The 21,067-nt window shown below is 44.5% G+C and overlaps 1 protein-coding gene across 4 annotated transcripts in view; it reads left to right on the top strand.

The window, feature by feature from the left end:
* Nucleotides 1-21,067, top strand: part of KDM2B (lysine demethylase 2B) — a 128,369-nt gene that overhangs the window by 91,106 nt on the left and 16,196 nt on the right. For all 4 annotated transcript variants that reach the window (XM_075167717.1, XM_075167718.1, XM_075167719.1 and 1 more), the window contains one exon: nt 19,288-19,512. In XM_075167717.1, coding sequence (XP_075023818.1) covers nt 19,288-19,512 — 225 coding nt within the window. The remainder of the gene's footprint in view (nt 1-19,287; nt 19,513-21,067) is intronic.

Genomic DNA, 21,067 nt, shown 5'->3' on the forward strand with positions numbered 1-21,067 from the left:
GCAGAAAGTTTCGTAGTGAATTGTATGAACCATTATTATGTTATGGTAATAGAGAAATGGTGTGTGATTCATAGGTGCCTCTTCCAGATCATATTTACTCGTCTTTATGGAGCTTTTTTGAGTCTTTTGTACGTTTTATAATTTATTGATAATTACTTAGCACAATAATTACACTCCAGTAGGCATCTTTTTTTTTTTTTGCAAATGCCTTCTCAGAAGAAGCAAGAACCTGCCTTTTTCTTTTAGCTATAGAGTAAGAGAAAATAGTCCGTTTTCAAAAGAAGTCTCTGTCTGATAATGATTCATTTACCAAAATGTTTGACTTTGCCAGGGATCCTAGGATATGTACAATGATCCTAATTTAGGTCTCTTCAAGGAATCAGGAATGTGGGACCAAGTGGATATTTGAAACCTGCTTGTCCTGATGGCTTCATACTAGGCAGCACATTTTCCCCAGCTGGCTGCCGAGCATGGATGCAGCTGTGGATATGTAAACCCCCTCCCCGTTCCTTTGCCAGGGGTTTGTGCATCAGTAAGTTCTCCTCGCTTGGTGCAGTGCTGAGTGTGGGGTTTTCTGTAATGGTAGTCTGCTGTCCGAAAGGAAGAACTCCATAGGGTATACTGCCTTGAAATTTTGGGTTCTTAAGTGAATACAGGGGAGTGAGAAATAATCCTGACAAACTATCTCCTTCCCCATCCCTGGGACATGAAACTCTGGGTGATGTGAAAAGAGCAGAGCCTAAACCTGATTTTCCACTGTGGCGACACATTGCTAATCACTGGTGCAGAAAGCTGACTACTGTCAAGCCAAATCTTGAAGCCCACTCTCAAGATTTGCTCAGCCCTACAATACCAGAGTTCCCATTTTATCTGCACAGGGATTAGGGGTAGCATTTTATTTAAGGAACGCAGAGTATGGCCCAAGCAGAAACCATGCATTTTTCAAACCATTTCCTATTTCTGGAAGATAACAGTCAACTATAGTAGCGTGTAATTACATTCTATGGCAGTGCCTTCTGTTTTTATTGTGATAAAGATCTTCAGTTGTCTATGAAGAGCAGCTATAAAGAACTAAAAGATGTTTGGACTCTCTTGTTCTGTGAAGAGTTAGAAATGCAGACTGTGAGCCAGATTCTCATCTCTCTTACCTGGCACAAACCTAAAGCCACTGCATTTGTAATGATAGCAAGTGTCCAAATATATATAGGTCTGGCTGTGAGCAGAAGATGAAGCTGTAATTTTCAGTGGCTGGTTAACAATGCTGCAATATGTGGCTGTTTTTCTAATGCTCGTTCATACGCTTTTTCCATGTAATTTTTACCTATTGATTTTAAGAGAAGATACTTGAGAAGCATAATAAGGAAATGGTAATATTCTTATTTAAAGGAGTACCATTAATTAGTAAAGGCCACAAACTGAAATTTTAATTGGATTATGTTTTTTTTTAAAAAACAACCTGCAATTGGCAATGCAAATAATGTTCATAGCTATGTGTCAGTGCATGAGAACCAGGAAGAAAAAGTGATCATAAAAAAAAAAAAAAGACAGACATGTCTCAGGCTGTTTTTTTTGCTTTTTGCTGTTGTTTTTTGGGTTGGGGGGTGGTGGTGGGTGAGCACAGGATTGAAAGGGACCTTCTGGGGTTTTGACTCTACTTTCCTGTTACCATGGGCAGCATCTGATTCCAATCATTAGCGAGTTCTGTCTTACAGCAGTTTATTTTTTACCCCGTTATTTTTACTAGAAATCTTTTTGCAAAATTCTACAGATACATCCATGTGCCCGAAAAAGAAGGATTAACTCATAAGAACTAATCTGCGAGAGGCAGAGCAAAAGGCTGGTTAGTGTGATCGAGGAAAGGCTGAGCTAGTCATACTCCATCAGACCAGACAGTCCTTGTAGCGCGGTGTCCTGTTTCTGATGGTGGCCAGTCACAGCTATTAGAAGAGTTGTAAGAACAAAGCAGACATACAGCAACCTTTCCTTTGCTTATCTTCCCAGTTAAGCAAGAAGATTGTATCTTTATCTTCTGTGTTTAGTATCCCCTGGTAGAATTTTTTTTCCTCTGTGAATTTACCTAATAATTTGTGGAACCTGTTGATCTTTTTGATCTCCATAGCATCCCGTGGCAGTGTCCCCTGTGGTTTAATAAAGCTCTGTGTAGATAAGTACTTCCTTATGTTGTTTCAGAGGTGTCCTTTAATATCATAAATACACTTCATGCCCTCTGTATCACACATTTTGAGAAATTTGAATGAGGTCTCTGTTCACCTTCTCTGTGCTGTCAATGATTTTTTTAATGTCCCTGTTAGTCCTTCTCAGTCTTTTTTTTTTCCCCCCTCTCCCTACTCCCAAGTTGAAAAACACTAGTAAGTTCAGTCTTTTCTGGTACACAAACCATACCATATGTTTGATCATTTTTCTCACTCTATTCTAGTTCCACTATAGGTAGTTTTGAGATGAGGATGGATATGGGACTCCACAACTACATATAGTATTCAAGATGTGATGTTTAAGAGCGGAGACTAGAAGAACATGTCTTGTTCAGCATGGTAAAACAAAGTTGAAGGGGGAGATGATTGTTGTGTAAGTACTTCAGGGGAGTATTAAGCACCAGGGGACGAGAAGAGTTATTTAAGCTAATGGACAATGTTGGCATGAGAACAAGTGAGTATAAATAATACCATAAACAGATTTAGGCTGGAAATAAGATTTCTGATCATTGTTCGTAGTCTGAACTAAACAGCACGCAAGAAAAACAGTAGACAACTGTGGTGAAAAGGGTGTTAGATTCTTAGAAATAACTTGTGTTTTAAATAATAAAAGGCAGTGGTATTAGTCACCATCTCTAGATCTGGAGCCCATAGAGGTCCTTGGGCACATTCATGTGTCTGCTGCCATTTTCCAGCACGGAACCTTTTTCCCTTTTCATGGTCTTTCACATGGGAAAGGAAGAAGATCTACCAGTTTTTAATAACAGAGCTCCTTTATGTATGGCTCCAATTTTGTGAACATATATGCAACATTATGTGTTGGATCAAACTTAAGAAATAGTAAGTAAATGGAGTAAGAATCAGTGGACACAATAAATTTTATTGTATGCAGAAATTAGGGGGTAAAAGCATAAATTGAAGCGTTTTGATTAACTTGAAACAAATGTGATTCTGCAGAAGTGTTGAGCATTGTTTTACATCAGGTTTTCTTTAAATTCAGGGGGAGAGGTGCTAGGTGGACAAAGAACATTCCTGAAAACCTTTGAATAAATACTTCCAGTTTTTACTTGCTTGCTTACTAAGAATTCCTACCATAGCTATCGCTAGGCCAGCTCCACCCATAGAAGCAAGAGCAGTGAGGTGCTAGTTACAGCAATTAGTGTTTTAACCAGAGTGGTGTCTGAAACAGATCTGAGCACGTATAAATGGCACAACATCAAAACAGCATCAGTTTCAGGAGCCTACCCGGGGGCTACCACCAGGAAAGCAACATTCCTCGTAGTAGCAGTGGGAGAACTCTGCCAAATTCCCTAAGACAGACCAGTCCTTAGAGATCTATTCAGGGTACTTCCTGTGGGGATACGAACTGTGGGGATTAGAAAGCAAATACTGACAATTAAAAACAAGCACTTAAGAATTAAAGTAAAAATTGAGTCCTTCTAGTGTAGGAAAACAATTGGGAAGGGGAAAAAAAAAGGCAGAAAGACAGCAAAAGAATTCTGTGTAAATTGTTGTACGATGTATTTTTCTGGTTGAGATTCAAATAAGTTTTGCATCAGTCATTCCAAGTGGTGCAGCAGCAAAAAGGGGATTTAAACTGTCACATTTTGTGCTTGCAAGGCACCAGCTTAAAGGTGTTTGAAGTGATCTCTCACAGCACTGCCTGAACTCTGCTTGGTGTCAACAACAATTTTAAATGCCAATAGTCTGCAAGAAGATTTGCATATACAAATATGTGTGTATTGTGAATCCTTTCTGTTGATAAAATGTCCTGATTATAAAGTTCATAATCTACTGCAAATCAGAGATTTCTTGGTAGTTATCAGATGCTAATAATTAATTTCTCTTCCAGAAAATAACTTAAGTACAAAAGAAAATGAGGATTAAAATAAATCTAAATTTGTTTTTCTCTTTACTGATTTAAATTGTGATTGGAATCAGTGATTTAAATATTTTGGAATAATTTCTGTTCTTTTACACTGTAGGATAGTAGATGCCATGTGGTAGGAGAGAGCTGAAATTTATTCAGAAATTTATCCCAGTTCTGGCTCCTGACAAATCTATTAAGAAACAAAACCACGTAGTTGAGGTTTGGGGGATTTTTTTTTAGGGGACTTCCCACAGTAGGTATATGCATACGAAACTAAGCCCTTTCCCAGCTAACTACACTCGAGAGCAGGAAAAAACCTGACGTACCAGAACCGAAGACTTCTTTGGGTACTGTGCAAAGGAGCAAGAGCTGCTGAAGCTACTGGGAGTTTCTGTCAAGCGTCTGCTTTCCTGGGGCAGCGCTGCTGAGGAAGGCAGCTCCTTGCCCGACTTGTTAATTTTTCTGAGCACTGCTTCAGTCTCCTACAAACATTAATCCTCCAGACAAATTCAGTTCTGTGGTAACTCCATGCAGGCCAGAGGAGTTTCAGGATTTGGTGTATGTGTACCATACATAACATGCCCAAAGAGCTTCACTGCGTATTGCCTCAGTATTTTTCTAAAAGCTTTGCCTGGTGACTTGACAGATTATTTCTCACCTCAAGAGGCTGTACTTGAAATATTGTGTCCCTTCAGGGAGTAATTATAAATAGCAAGGACTTGAATGAGCACCTTCTTAATCTTCCATCTTTGACTTAATATTTTCCCTTCTTATCAACTCTCAGCCACTTGCTTTGAAATCTGACCAATGCCTTTATGTGATTAATATATCAAACAGGTAAATTAGAGCCATTTTGACTCTGAGTAGAAATTTGAACAATTGGAAAAAATGAACAGACATCACTCTTTTCAAACTGTTGTGCTCCAAGTATCATACAAGAAGATTTATATATTCTTCCCCATTGTCATTCTTCTACCATATGCATGAATATTCAGTAACATGAATTTTTCCTAACTACGTCTTGACTGCCATTTTTCAAGATAGCAGCTTTGTCTTTATTTCGTGACAGTAAAAATGCTATAAAAAAGTAAAAAACCTATTTTAGTCTTGAGACCTTTTTCTTAGATAGTGTATGTGAAATGAGTTGACAGGTCTCAAATTTTATCACCAGAAGCTTGACTACATTCATTGCTGAGTTGGCCAACAAAACCAAACAAAAAGCTAAGGTTTGAACCTGGTTTAAGCATTCCGGCATCCTTGTGCTCTCCCCCCCCCCAATATTAAAACCATTCAAGCTTTGAGTTTTACATATCTGAGATTCAATAGTTCTGTTTCTGGATCGAAGCACATTGGCAGAGCAATGTGGAAGGCGTTTGTCATTCCACAGTACATGCTGTGCAATTAAGGACATTAATCCTGCGTGCACTTTTCAGAACAAAATTGAATTGTATGTTCTGTCCCTGAGAAGATGGCTTCCTTTTAGTTCCATAGCACATTGAAATTGAAGTCTGCTGAGAATATAAATGAGAGCTTGTTTCAACTTTATGACTTTCCTGCAGGCACTAGTAGACTAGATAGAAGAGATACAGAAGTGGTCTCCTTTTTGAAAATTAGCAAATACAACAAAAGATTTGGATAAATTCTGCTAAAAGCAAAGCAGCTGTGAAATTAGTCTAGTGTGGTTTGGTTGTTTATGTCCTGGATGTTTCCCTACAAATCCAAGTCAGGTTTGTAGGTGACAGCAGAGCACCTGAGCTCTCATGAGGCCAACTGTACTTCAGCTTTTCCTTTGCTTACCATTTGTTTGCCTCTAAATGTTTGGGTTTGGTCGTTAGATTTTTAAAGCTGCTGCCCACATGTTGGACAGAACTGACTGTCGTAGAGCCCTCTGTGCTGTGTGTCAGAGCGCACTGAGCCACTTACAGGAAAGCAGGTTACATATTCTGGTTAATTCACTTTCAGCTAGCAGCCACGCTAGTTGCATGTTCCTCCACAGCGTGGCAGTCACTTCTTACATTCTTAGGAGCCTATTTGACTAGTTTTTGCATTTACTGACAGAACATGGCTCTTGGAGACACAAACTGTGCTGTGGAAACACTCTGTGGCATAAGGATCTGTGGAAGAAGGAGGCATGGCAGGATTTCCCTCATTTCCCAGTGGATAGTCCCAATCACACCACAGCTCTTCCTGTAGAGAGTAAATTCATAGATCCAGATCTCATGAACTGTTGAGTTTGTTGGTATCTCTCTGTTTCCACAAATCTGAGGTGAAGATAGAAGACCTCAGTTATTTATCAGTAGGTTCCCAAGATGCAGTGCTCATGTCTTGTGTGATAGGTGAGCTTGATGTTTTACAGCTCTGCAGTCTTACTGTATTTTTAAGATGACAGGGCAGTTGGGGTTTTTGGGGGGTTTGTTTTGGTTTTAAGGCTTATGAGAGAGATGGAATGAGTGAGTTACTATCAGCACGTTCTGTCTGGGCTCTTGCCGTTTTGGGTGCTGCTCCCCTGCTGCACTGTAATAGTCCATGGTTGTCGTCCTTCAAGAGATAGTCTTACAACTCTTGCTGCCTTTGCCTCTCCTATGTTGGATACTGGTTAAGGAAAGTACGTGTGGTAGACATTACATGGAAGGAGCGATCAATATATTATTTTGTCTTGAGTTACTTTATTTGATCTAAGGTTGATCAATCAGACTGTTTATTAAAGAGATTGTGATGGATACTCAGTGCATCTGATGACTACTCTTATGTCATAGTTCAGATAAAATAGATAGTAGGAAGTAGTAAGATCATGGTACTAGATGGATATTTAGGTTGTCAGAATGTCACTGCTAGTGTTGAGAATATGACTGAAATACTGGCTAGAACTCTTGAGAAAAGTGTCATGAAATTTGCCCAGGCTCAACAGTTAAGATCGTATTTCATGTGAATGGACACTTACACCAAAACAATGAACCTTAGAAAGCAATTGGGTAACTCTCTCATTCTGATACAGGTCAAGAATCGTGATTCATAAACATCTCAGTGGGTTTCCTTTTCAAAAGCGTATATGCTGGCCTGCAGAAAGCAGCAGCAGCTCAAATCACAAGATCTTTTTTCAAGGACATGTATATAAACCAGTTTGAGGTTGTTTTTCCAATTGTTTCCATGTAAGTATTTTTTCTAAGATCAGCTAAATATCATATTCTATAAAGATGCATGAGAAGTTTCAAGAGAACGTTAAATCAAAGGTGCATTTGTGCCACATTAAAAAACTTTATTTCACTTCATATTGAGAATCACAGAATCATAAACTCCAGTGTCTAATATGAAAACACGGATCCTGTTTAGCACTGGTAGGAGCAGCTGAAATCTCTTGGTACTAGAGTTGCTCAGGAGCAAGTGAGTACAGCGTAGGGGTTGTCATCTTCTTCCCCCCACCTTGGTTTTACTACTTAAGGATATTTGCATGAGAATAAAATCTGGTTCTTTGGCACTCATCTGCTCCTGCTGTTTATTCTTTGCTTGAGGTTATTGTCTCAGTTTGTGACAACATAATTGGTTTCTGTGGAGAAGATTATGATATTGATGAGACTTATATATGACTTCAGGTGAGGTGCAATCAAAGCAACAGTTCAGAATAGAAGGTACTGTCTGTTTTCATGTAGTTTTCACTAAGTCTCATTCAGCAGGTTAATTAAGGATGTTATTTATTACTGAAGTATGGTAATGTATAGTATAGTTATGCCAATACAGGCATGACGAGGGTCAGTGCTGCTTATTTTGTTTTCTAAGCTGATGTAAACTGCACCAGGCTAGTCAGATATACGCTGTTCACACAAGGGTTGCTCACTATTTGTCGTAATTTAGTGTTCTCTAGTGTAGACAAGCTGAAAGAATTGAGCTGGAAAATGCTCTCTTAATAGTTCTTTCTGTGTATTAAATATTTCTTTGAATGGTTAGCTGCTCTTGTACAAGATGAGATTTTTGGAGAGCAATTATAATCAGAAAAGTTTATTTTATTGTGTTGTTTTCCCCCTACTGATTCCCAATTTGCTACTTTATATCATCTCCTATCCAATTTTTTTAAACGCCAGCTCGGCAAAGTTTACCTAGCATTTGGAAATCGTTCTGAGATCTTCCTGGCATGTGTGTCTTCACTCCTAACGCAGGCCTCGTAATTAGAGCTCATTTGTCAATTGTGTTGCTGTTGTAAGCAGTAGACTGGAACATGCTCTCCCGTGGCAGGGCTGGCTGAGGAGTGAGGTTTGATGTGGGTTGCACTTGGTGACTTGCTGCAGCCCAGATAGGCTAATGCAAATATCAAGAGCGCTAGTATGCGTTGCAGTTGAGAGGAATAGGATGATCTATGTCATGATTTAATTTGCTGTGAATGACATTTCACTGTGGTGTGACTGGTGGATTGTCCTTGGGGGATGTCACAAGTTATTTTTTTCTCCCGTCTGGATTACGGAGCCAAAAGGCTGGAGGGGTGAACAAGCACGAGGTTACGCGGAGCCCTGCGTGGAATCAGCACAGGCTAGTGGAGACTTGGTCTGCCCACGGGCAGGTGTGGGACCAGGCGTCTTCTTCTGGATGTCATCTGTTCTCCTGCCTCTGCTAGAGGCCAGCTGTATAATCCAACCACAAACACTGCTGTAATCGTGTCTGTTATCCTTGCTTCGGAGTTTAAAGCTCTCCTTTGTAGGCCTATAGTTAGAAATGCATCCCCCCTTCTTCTCTCCTCCAGAAAACATTGGATTCTGATATTACCTTGTGATTCTGAAAGCCAAGGCCTTAGGCACATGCTTTTCGTGCCTCAGCTTTCATCTGCTCCTGCTCGTGGTTGTGTACGAACACAATGGGGGAAGCGAGAAACCTGAGGAGGCAAGCTGAGCTGCCTGATCGTATTCTGGAGAGCCCCATCATGTGTTGCAAGTAAATGCTTCACTCCTGGCATCGCGGATGAGCAGGGTTGGGAGAACACCATCACGTACCCATAATTTGAGCTTGAGTTGGCGAGAGGACAGAAGTGCAAACAAGAAACGGATATTTAAGGTATTGAAAATGAGGAAGGGGCATAATTACATGATTCACTTGGCTTTATCAGCAGTCGCCTGTAAATATGTGTTTAAAGTTTGACTGTATTTTGTTACTTAAACTCAAGTGACCAGGCTTTGTGTAGCTCATGGTGTCACAAGGGCTTTGAGCGGGTGTAAGGCAGCGTTGCTGCTAGCTCCTGTACCAGCTCCTGCCTCTTCTCCTGGGCTACCCAAAGTGTTTGTGTGGCCATGTGGTAATTCAGACCAGGGAACAGAGCTGAAACTAGTTTGGCAAAAATCCTGATGCAAGGACCATTAGGTGTGCTTCTTTATGTCTTCTTGGTTGCTCAGCACATGCAAATATTTAATCTTATGTTTAATTCTGTGTTGTGGGCGTAGGAGCCAGAGGCAAAATCCTAACAACTTCAATGGAATCGGGATTTTCCCTCAAAGCAGGCCCATAAATCCAATGGGAAATTTAATTCTCAGCACTCAAATTCAGGCCTGTGTGACCCTCAGCTGCAAGCTCTCGAGGGCCACGGCAGTGTCTGTGTTCAGGTGCTGGCCCTACTGTGACCTTTGGATCCAGAACAGGTCCCCGATTGTCCGATGTGTAACATTTCATACTGCAGGGAGGACGTTTGATTGTGAAACCCCAGTAGTGGGTCAGGACGTTCACAGTAGGGCTGGAAATGGTTCCTCAGGAGCAAGCAAAAAAGGGGGTGCCTGCATGGGGAGCAGCGTGAGGCCAGATGCGAACAGCTCTGCAAGCCGGGTCGCCTTGTATCCCATCTTACCCCATCTTATCCCAGCGTGGTTCTGCCGCAGCAGGGGCATCCCTTGAAATCCCGAAGTTTGCTCGGTGCCTTCCTCCTCCCGAGGGATGGAGGTTCCCTCCTCCCGTCCCGATCCTGGCAGCGGGAGGCGAGCCGGCAGGTAGCGAGGTAGAGGGTGTGTGTGTCTGTCTGTCTGTCTGTCTGTGCGCGTCTCCTTTGTCTCCAGCAGCCCGTGCAGCGCCGTGCACCCTGCGGGCGGCCGCGCATCCCAGCGCCGCGCATCCCCTCCCCTCCCAGCCCCGCTCGGCACACCCAGGCAGGCCGAGCATCGGCCCGCCCCCGCCGGCCCCCTCGGCAGCTCGCGGGGCTAATTACCAGCAGGGGGCTAATTGCCAGCAGGGCGTTAAAGCCCCCCCCCTCCCCGGGCTCGGCTGCGGTGGGGCGGCCGGCGCTGCCCCGGCCGAGCGGCCGCGCTGTCCCCGCTGTCCCCGCAGGCCGGCTTTGTGCAAGCGGGCCGCGATTGGCCGTGCCGGCAGGGCCAGCCCCTTCCTGGCTGCCTGGCATGAATATGCACGGCCCCCCTTCCTCCTCCTCCTCCTCCTCCTGCATGTGTGTGTGTGTGTGCGGGGAGCGGGGCTCCGCCAGCAGCGCCGCTCCAGCCATGTCAGCTCGGCTCCGCCTGGGCCCACCATGAGCCATGGCCATGTCTGCGAGCGCCGACGAGGAGGACTACGAGTCGGAGCCGGAGCCCGAGCCGGGGCCGGGGCCCGAGCTGGGGCCGGAGCAGGTCCGGGGCGGGCGGCGAAGTTTGCAGCAGGAAGGGAGGGGAGGAGGCCGGGCCGGGCAGCGCCGCGCCGAGCCGAGCCGAGCCGCGCCGGCAGCGGGGACGGGGAACAATGTGGGGTCGGGAGCGGGCCCGGCCCGGCCCGGGGCAGCGCCGCCCGCCCTGGGGCTGCGCCCGGCGGCGCCGCGGCTGCGGGCGTGTCCGCGGCCCCCGGCGTTGCCCGCGGAGCCCGGCGCGGGAGCCTCCCGCCGGGGGCCGGCCCGGGGCGCACGGCCTCGCCCGCCGGGGGCACCGGGAGTTCGGCACCTCCGAGGGCCCCGCGCCGCTTCGGGGGCGAATGCGCCTGGAGCGTGTGATTGTTCCTCTGGGGGGTTTCCCTGTCGCTTCCAGAATTATTTTTTTTTTTTCCTTGTAAGATTCCTCAAATAGCTGAGAGGGCTGCAGGACTTCAGGAGAGAGTCTGATGCTGAGCCTGGCTACCTTGTCTTAGTTTGATTTATAGCCAAAACCTCCTTTCCATTCCCAGGGTCGAGGGATGTAGAATAAAGAGAAGGATGTGTGCTAAAATGAAAAGAGAACTTTTATTAATACTTTCAGGGTTTATTCTCTGAAGGTTTGGGTTGATATTTTTTCCTGTGGGGGAAGGAGAAGAAACTTTTTAAATTTATGAAGTAATCTGTGAAAAATAATCCAGAACATATGTTCTAGATTGCGTACTTTACTCTCTAAGAACTGCCTAAGCAATTAAAAATGCACCAGGAATAGAATTAAACATGTGTATGCAATTTAAACATAAACTTGATAGTTTTGTTCGTAACTCAAGGTGTTTTGCTCTTTAAAATAACCTAATAATTTGCTTTTAGAGACAAGTTTGTACATAGGCCAGGTGTTGAGTCTGTCCTCCAAAACCCATCTCATTTCTAATAACTTTACTATGTTTTGCTTCATAATTGCGCCAAGGAAGCAGGGCTGAAAAAGAGTTTGGACTGGCAGCGGTGGTGTGCCGTGGGTGCTCCCCAGGGATGGCAGTTCTGGTGCGGAAACCTTAAAAGAGATGTTAATGTGCTGCACTGGCCTGGTGTCGTGCCATGCAAGAACCTAAGCCGGGTCTGGGATGAGTAACTTTATTAAGCCTTTACTTAATTCTGCGGATTGTGTGAATGTGCAGGCCTGTGCTGCTGCTGCTCGATTCACTGCTCAACTCCCAGACCTGGTAGTTAAAATGTCCCAGCCCCCTTCCTTTTCTTAAACTTTGTCCCACACCAGGCCTCTTCCATTTGCTTTTCCATTTTGGTGTGATTACTGTATGCTTTTTTAAAAGAGCTAATCGTTAGGAGAGCAGATTGGTCTCAGCTGCACTGTACCAGCTGTGAAATCGCTGCTGGAGGTGCTAGTTCTTGCTGGATGGATTGGAAAGTTGGTTGTGTTCTGGGATTCTTCTAAAACCTGAGACTTGATGGCGTTTTTATATCTTAATAGTTTAGAACAAAAATTAATGCAAGAGAGTGGAGATCCTTCTGGTGGGATTCTTAAAAGGCTTGGTCTGATGCTAAATCATAACGCTGTGACCTATGTAGCAAAAACCTGTGGAGTGTTTTTTGTTTTTGTTCAAAACTCTTCCTGTGGTAAAAACCCTTGCATGGATCCAACTGTATTTTCATAAGAGCCCGCATTAACATGTGTAGTTACTATATTTTTTTCTGCGCGGGATCACGTAGCTTTTCTACTGCGATAGTCCCTGGTGTGTAACAGGTGAAAGGCTTCAGCTCCACAGGTGTGGTTGAACAGCACAACTTCAGTGCTTGGGTAGGAGCTGCAGTTTTTGTCACTCAAACTTTCTTTTGACTTTCATTCCCCTTTCCCTAGGCTAGGTCTAAACTAAGAGACAAAAAGGCCGCCAGGTTTCCCAGCACGAGAGCGGATAGACTGCACTTGTGGTAGTTGCAGTCAGCACTGCGGGCTTGGAAGCGTGTGGGTGCTGGGCACGTGTCCTGCCTGGTGCTGGCCGTGGGGAGGGCAGCACCCTGCTGCAGCCTGCCAGCCTTGCTGGGTCGCTCGGGGTAGGAAGAAATTCGATTTCTGACTGTGACACTTAACTTCAGCGTGTGTAAACAGACTGAGAAAAGTGCTCCTGGGTTGGGGTAGGGGGATTTGTCCTGAATTAGCGGTAAGAAGAAAAGCTACATTTGCACAAGATGCCCCAAGTCTGTATAACTTACCGGTGTCTTTCATTTTAAGAGCTCCTACTTTGGATGCAGCTTATCTACAAAAGCATATTTTTGCCAATATATCTTACTCCACTCTCCAGGCCTAGCTTCTACCTCCTCACCACCAGAGGAAAATAAACGGGGGCACTTGCATTGGCACTGGCATGCCAGTTTATCACACCCTAAACAACATAGCTATGTTGGCAGAAAAGCTGCTGGAGTGTCACTAATGCTCAGATGAACCTGCGAGATATAAACTTTCCTATTTACTTGTGGGAAATTGATCTGTTTATTCGGTGGTAGAGCTCTGTGTGGTCACCTGGCTGTGGTCACTAGGAGCTACATTGCTTTTTGCAGGAGAGGACGAGAAAGTTTATAGGTATGAATTGGAGGAGATGATGGCAGTGAACATGTGGAGAGGATTAATCCTGTTTGGGGATGGCTGGGCGTGAAAAAGTTCCACCGCCTTCCCTTTCCCTCTGATTCTGCTTGCTTAATGGGGGACCATGGACTTGTCTGGCTGGACACCTCCACCCCGGCAGGAGCATATGCCAATGATGGGTGATGTGACTCTTGCAAACCATCACTCTTAGAGGAAAACAACTCTCCTGGAGTTCGCATGTGTAGACTTTTGGGCAGATATGCTTTAGTCGGACATGTTAGACTGTGGTGTTGGCTTGCGCTCTTCAGTTAATACAGCTTTTAAGGATGTTATTGGTGTCGGTGTCATTTTTGCTGTCGTAAACTAGCTTCTTCCTTATCCCCACTGAATTCCTGCAGTCACGTCGTCCTGTCCTTTCGTCCTTCTTCCTCTAAGTTCTTCCTTTGGCAAGGGTTTCTGTTAATTGCTGAAGAGATGTCAGGGTTTAATGCTGAAGAACTGTTGACTATTTGTTGTGATTATCTAGTGCATGACAGTGTGTTTGTAACAGGGTGTCAGCCTGGCTGGCAGTTTAATGCCAGTCCCTGTATTTCAGGGTTAATGTAGAGTTAATGACAGGGTCTGTTTCGGAGACCTCTGGTAAAATGACTTTGGTGGATCTCAGTCCAGTGCATTGGTATGCGTGTTGCTGGTCTACACCACTGCTGGTAATTGTCAGTTTGACTGGTTTTTGTAGCAGGAAGGACATGCCTCGGAGGCGAGGGACACATCACTGGAGCGGTAGAGGACAGTGCTGCTCGCTGGCCCTGGGCAGCAAGCAGGGAGCCTTGTCCTCCAGAACTTCCATCGTTTGAATTGAAAAACGCACCTCTGTGTCTGCCCACCTCTGATGCTACGGGAAGAGGCAAGGAATAACTGACCAGAAGCCTTTGCTGTGGCACCCTGTGGGCTTCTCCAGTGCCCAGTATCAGCCTGTGACCCAGCATGTTTAGGGTAGTGTTTTAGCTGACAACAGTTATGAATTGTGGGTTAATGTGTGTCGCTTTTTTTTCTTCCTAGTGTTTATTTATCAGATATTATAAAGAAACAGCTGGTAATTAAATTTGTCAATTCTAATTCTGTTAAAACAATTGTACTGGGATGCAGTGCCATATAAAGGTCTAAGCGCAAGACTGGCACCCTGGAAGTCCTGGATCCCTCAATCTTTCTTTCGGTGCTGAGATGGTTGCGTGAACTGGTCAAACTACAGCAAATCAGAACAATCGGAATCTGTCCATGTGTTACAGAAGGAAATCACCCCTGTCTTGCAAATGGATGTATTTATGTGGCACAGCACCTTGAAGCAATGAATGCTACGCATGTAAGATGTCCTGTCTTGGGAGAGATTTACGCAGTGGATACATAAGCTGTTCAGTTTGTACTTGGTTAGGAAGTGAAGTGCTTCAGGGTCTCACTGAGCTGGCCACGTGATAAGCCCTTCAGAAGGGCACTGCGCATGTCCCTGGATTTTTCTCGGAGATGTTGAGTCTGAAATAATGGTACGGTGCTGCTGGCAGCAATTTAAGCAGGTCACTGAAGCTAGGTGGTAGAATAAGACCCATGCCCAGGTAAAGGCCACTTGCAGAAGAGTTTGTTTCTAGGCTGCAGGCTTTGTCAGCCTTGCTTTTAGAACCAGGACCTCCTTCCTCCTGGACTCGGTTGCAGGATCAGCTGATGTTCCTCTCCAGAGCAGAGGAGTTTGTGTGTGAAGTTGCCTGGTGACAACTCCAACAGAGCCTGCTTGGTGTTGGGATAGCAGTGGGGGAACATCAGCACCTACTTAATGATGCATTTAACAGCTGATAGCTCTTGAAGTGTTGTCTCCAAAGCTTGATGCTCATGGTATTTTTGTATACCTGAGGTCTTTTGAGTTTTTCTTTGCAACTGTGAAGGTTAGAAATCTGTTGCTGTAAACATCAAAGTTGTGTTTCTGCTAGCAGTAAGAGTTGTGCTCAGGGCAGAGGACCTTAGTGCCTCTGCTGCTTCTGACCCCGGTGATGGTGGGTGGCTTTTTGGTGACTGCCGAGCAGGGAAATGACATATGGTGAAAGTGTGTTAAGGTACCTGTAAGCAGGCAGTGAAAACTTACCAGCAGCCAAATGTTTGTCCGTAGCCAAGATAAACTAGTGTTTGGAGTAGTGACTTTTCCAGGTAGCATTTCCTAGGGGTTTGTTTAGAGTTGGAAGTGTCATACCTGGGCTTATTCCCGGATCTACATGGCCCTGTTGAGGGACTTGAGTTGTTGATGACCACCCCACCCGGTCCGGTTATTGTTGTGCACCTGGAGTGCTACTGAATTCGGTGAGGTTTGTAGGAGCTCAGCACTTCTGAAAATCAGTTTGCCAATTTGTCCCCTTTCCTGTCTGAGGAGTGAGCGTGTTTAACCACTGTGGTGTGGGAGGGTGATCCCAAATTCATGATTTGTAAATGGCTTTGTAGTTCACAGTGTATTACATTTGATGGCCTAAGTTTACTCCCAGTACCGAGGTGCTGTGTCTGCTTCAGGGGCAGGAGTAGGCTACCTTTTTGTGTTGCATAGCAGTAATCTGGGGGGGGGAACACACACAAAAAAAACCCACAAAAGAAAAAAACCTAGCAGGATGTCCTATTAACATCTCTTGTTTTAGAAGGCAGTGCAAGTCCACCAACTTTCTAGGTTTCAATGTAATAGAGGTAGGTATTTAGTATATTAATCCTAATATGTTTCAGCAGCTGCTTGCGCAGCCTTCATTAGGAGCTTGGGAGAGTGGTTGTCATCACTTCAGCATCCTCCTACCCTTCTTCTGAAGACTCTTGCTGTGGCCAGAGAAGTATGGGCACAGTTTCTGCAGAGGTGCTGGAGAACACAGGGGATTACTTATGATAGTATTTCAGGCAGGCTCTGTCTCAACTCCCTGGTTTTTGTTGTAAGATTTAAGAAAAAAGCTCTCTTCAAGTTTGGTATAATCTTTCTTTTCTTGACAGTTCTCAGAGGTGGCGGCTGGGGACTACAGAGTCAGCAGGCACAGGCTGTGCTTGAGGGTCTCAGCTCATCTTGGGAAAGGAGATGATAGGATCTGCTGCGCAGGTGGGAGACTACATTGGTCCAGAACCTACTTTAGGGCTTAGTGTGTCACCCAGTCCTGAGCCTGAGGCTGTGGAGCTGCTGTTCGCTGGCCGCCGTGGTAAGCCCAGGTTAAGGAATCGTGCCATCCCCTACCACTTGCTCATTGTTTGCAAGACAGCTCCACAGAGTTGTGCTAGGAGGGTGGCAAATTGCAGTACAGAAGTGGGAACAGGAGCTGGGAAGGAAACCTTTACCTAGTTTTGCTATGAGGGCTGGTACATTGTAAAACGGCAGTCTGAGCTGGAAATCCTGCAGTATCTCTTCACTTACATCGACCTGGAATTTATCTGGCTGTCTGCCATATGCTAAATAAACCCCAAGACATGTTGGAGGCTCCTTCTACCCCCTTGAATCCCAGCCCCTTTCTGGGATAGTAACCCACAGGCCAGATTTTCTTCTGTGGAGGTTTTTAAGCGACCACGGTGGAGCCCCTTGAAACTAGATACTAGTGGGAATTCCTGCAAGGCCTCTCTAGCCTTGCTGGCTGCGACATCCCGGAGTGAAAACGTGGCTTGGACTGAGGCTTGGTGGGTTGGTAAATTAGTACAAACCCAGCTAGTACAATTGCTTGAATTTCCTAACAAGCAGTGAAGAGGGCTGAGTAGGTAAGAAATGTTACATACAGTGCGATCAGAGGTCTGCACTTCTGCCGTCTGCTGTGTGGTGGTGATTTGTAAGGAAATCCTAGTTACGTGGTGTGGTGGGGCTTCAGACTTGTTCTTCAACCTTCACCTTCCTGCCTTTTTTTTTTTTTTTTGAGGATTCTCAAATTCTGTGTTGAAGTGATGCCTTTTTACCACTTGCATCTTTGCAGTGTCCTGGCACTTAAGAAGCTGTCCTCAGAATTAGGACTTGGCTTCTATTACTATGGCAGAATCGGGAGTTGTCTTTCAGCTGGAAAAGTACCGAGTTTGATTTTTCCTTGAAAGAGATTGCATTTAAAAAAGACTATTCTGATGGTGTTGTAGCTGGTGTTGACCTTCTTAAAAAAACTTAATCACGTTCAAACCTAGTGGAAAGGAGTCAGATGCTCACGCAGAATCTTTCATGTGCTGTTGGCAGAGGGGAACTGCCCAGGTGGTTGTACGTATTTCGGTTTAACGTGTTCCCACTGCTGTCTAGCCTTTGGTTCGTGTCTCTCGCTTCCCTTGCTAGTGGAAGGAGACTCTAATAGAGAGAACGGAGGAGTGATTCATGCCGAGGAAGGAAATTATCTCTTATCTACGTTGCCTCTAAGCCAGTCCTGGTAGAGCTGACTTTATCCTTGAGAGGCTGAAAAGTTGGTCTAAAAGGTAAATATTTATTCTTTAGAGTGTCTGAAATTGATCTGAAATCCAGGAGTCTGGTGCGGTTGCCAATGGGAAGGAAGCTACACTTGTCTGTGTTCACACAGCACAGTGCGATTCAACCTGCAAGCAAAACGTGTTCTGGAGGAGCATAATTAAAAACTTGCTGAAATCTGTGGAGCCTCATTGACTAAGCAATGTTTTCTCCCACCTCAGTTACGATAGTAGGTCTGTGGGAGAGAAAGCTAAGAGGTCTAGCTCCTGCCTTCTCTGCTCTCCCAGCATGGAGGTTTCTGGGATGGAGACTCTGTTAAAATATCAGCACTCTTCTGCATCTTAAGAAAGTCACTGGAGCTTTGCTAAGTCAGCTGGGAGGAAGTTCAAATACTTGGCAATGTGGTTTTTCTTCAGGGTTGTATAGTAGGACACTTAGGGAAGCTTTTGTAGTACCAAGTAGCATGTTTCCATACCCTTTCTTTTAAAAACTGCAGTGGAAATTCTGCATGGCTTTCTGTAGCCAACCTGCCCCTGCTGTGGTGATTGCCCAGAATTCAGCAGGAACAGAAAGTGAAACTGGCTGGTCTGTCAGTCATATACTGAGATGTGCAGAAAGTGGAAAAATTGTATAAATACTAAACCAGATGAACTTTGCAGTCCTATTATTATCATCTTTATGGAGAAGGCTGTCAGTGGTAAGAATGAGCCAAGCCAATTCTTGCGTAATTAGCCCCATACAATTAGATGGTATTTAGCGATCTTTGGCTTGAGCTGTAAGTTCTTGTGTATAACAGGGTGTTTCTGATGAGAACATGAAATTTAGATATCCAGAGTGAGTATGTTGCAGTTAACCTAATCATTTAAAACCTTTTCATGCTCCTTTAGCTTCTGTCTTAAAGGTCATTGAAATCTAGACCTGGGATGCCCTTTTTAGCCTCTGCACAGCATCAGTTAGTGTTCTGTTTTCGAGCACTTGCTAGTATTGGATATGAGGGGAGCTACTTTGGAAGGGTTTTGTAGTATTTGTGTTTTATTTCCTACTTTATCACTTGGCAGTAGTTCATACGCTGCTGGTTTTTTTTAGGGAGATTGCTGAGGCTTGAGCCATCGCTGCTGAGTGTTTCTCTGCTGTACGTAACCTCAAAATTGCTTTTGCTGTCTCCTTGGATTCTTCCACTTCCAGTGGAGAAAAGTAGACCTTCTGGCTTAACCTGAGCACAATTCTAAGAGCTCCCTAGCCCAGAGCTCAGCAATGGCGCAGATCATCTCTTGACCTAAGCCAAGCACGTCACTTGGGACTTGGTCCTGCACTGAGCTGTGCGTAAATTGATTCTCCCTGCCCTCCTGTTGAAGTGGGCTTGCTATAGGTTTGGGATCTCTCATTTATGCCTTGGTTTCTTTGTCTTTTTACAATGCATCTTTTCTTGAAAAGGTAATGGAACTCCTTTACCTATAAGAGTGATCTGCTGAGTATTACCCATCTGTGTATAATTCTGATACATGTCAGTTTTATGTCTAAGATGTATACAACTCCTGTCCGAGGAAGTTCTGTAGTTTAGGTGGTAAGTGGGATGTGCAATTAACCTTGTGTGTCTGGCTCTTTCAGAACAGGGCAGTCGGGCGGCCGAAAGGGAAACTGGGCACTGCTTCTGCAGTAAAGCTCGCGGCTAATCGGACGACCGCTGGAGCACGTCGGAGGAGGACGCGATGCCGCAAGTGCGAGGCGTGTCTGCGGACAGAGTGCGGCGAGTGTCACTTCTGCAAAGACATGAAGAAATTTGGGGGACCTGGCAGGATGAAACAGTCCTGCATTATGAGGCAGTGTATCGCAGTAAGTGTACCTGTTGCTACAGTTTGTTTGGAGATTTCTTTCCTGTGTCTGTCTCCTGGTGACAAGGTGTGGAACCGAGAACTCTGTTCTGAGTAGTCTCTAAAGCAGATCAGGCAAAACAGTGTAATCCCTGCCCTCTCAGTTCAGATCTCTTCTTCCCATCACTTTTCACACACACACCTCCAGTCTTAAACCAGAATGCTCCTAAAACCTAGTAGCACAGCTTTCATTCTCAGTAATATATTCTCAGAAGGTAGATGTGGAGATGACAGTACACCAGAAATTGGCACTCAAATCACACTGAAATTCTGGAATTTGGGGGAGAAGGGGAACAGTGGGAAGTTCTGATTCAAAGGGAAAAGAGGCCTGTTTGGATCTCTGAATTTCCTGAGAAAAGCTACCTTGCAACTATCTTTACCATCTTAACTACTTAAAGAACTTAAGATATGGAGAAATCGTGATCCTCCAAGATTTTGGCATTGGTGACCCCAGCCCCAGGCTACTTGAGACCTTAATTTCAATTTGTTTGCTATTACCTAGGCGTATAGGAGGGATCTGATCCAGATGAGCCGAAGAGTCATCAAGCCAGGGTTTTGTCTTCCTCAGGGACTGGGAATGGCTGTTGGGGGATGAACATCAGGACAGGGCAAGCAGACAGTCAGACAGTTTCCTGGGCTCCTGCGATACATTACTTAAGAAGCTTCCTGAGTCATAAGTGATAGCTTTGTATTTAACAAATATTGACAGATTAATCTTCCATTAAGTTGTCCAAGCATCTTTTGAATCTGTTGCTTTCATACTGACTGTCGTGGAGCTTCTCCTCAGGTCTCATGTCCACAGTGCTCCCATTCAAGGGTAAAAGTTAGCTTTAGCTTTTCTCTTAGTTCTTTGGAAGGTCTTGATCATGCTGTTGTTGAGGGTTTGGTTTTCTGTTGTTTTTTTTTAAGGAGAGGAATGTTGTTTATTCATAACTGAAATATCACCCCATCTGTACTGATTTCTCTCTAACTCTTGTTACAGTTCCTTTCACTTATTTTTTTTTTTTCTTCCTTTAATTCTGATGAGGAAACTGAAGTGGAGGCATTAAATGACTTGATCTGACACTGATAGAAAACTGATAAGCACTTAAGATTTCCAGTAGTTGCTCCTGGTTGCTCACTCCATGTCCTGTTCTAAGCCATGCACTGTTCTTGACATAGAGGATTGGATTCAGCTCTGCTGGATCTTTCAGTAAAGTACAAAGAATATCTACCTTTCTGCAGAGTGCTTTTGCAGCTCAAGTGTCTTTTCTTTGAACACTTGATTTCCTGGAGTGTGGCATGAATTGAACAGCATGGATGAAGAATTTATTATTCTCCAGGGGGAAGAAATAGTGAAATCGTGCTGCCTTTTTAGTGGAGGGATTAAATTAGGGCTGCAGTGTGCTTTCTTGTCCTGACTGATGAAGGAAACTTTCATACTAAGCTGTTTCACTCTTGATAAACACGCGGAGCCGTTTGGAGATGAACTGGGTTCTCTTCTGGCTGAGTTTACTCATCCTCTCATCCCCTTTCTT

This window comes from Calonectris borealis, chromosome 18 (assembly GCF_964195595.1).
Source record: "Calonectris borealis chromosome 18, bCalBor7.hap1.2, whole genome shotgun sequence".
NCBI lineage: Eukaryota > Metazoa > Chordata > Aves > Procellariiformes > Procellariidae > Calonectris > Calonectris borealis.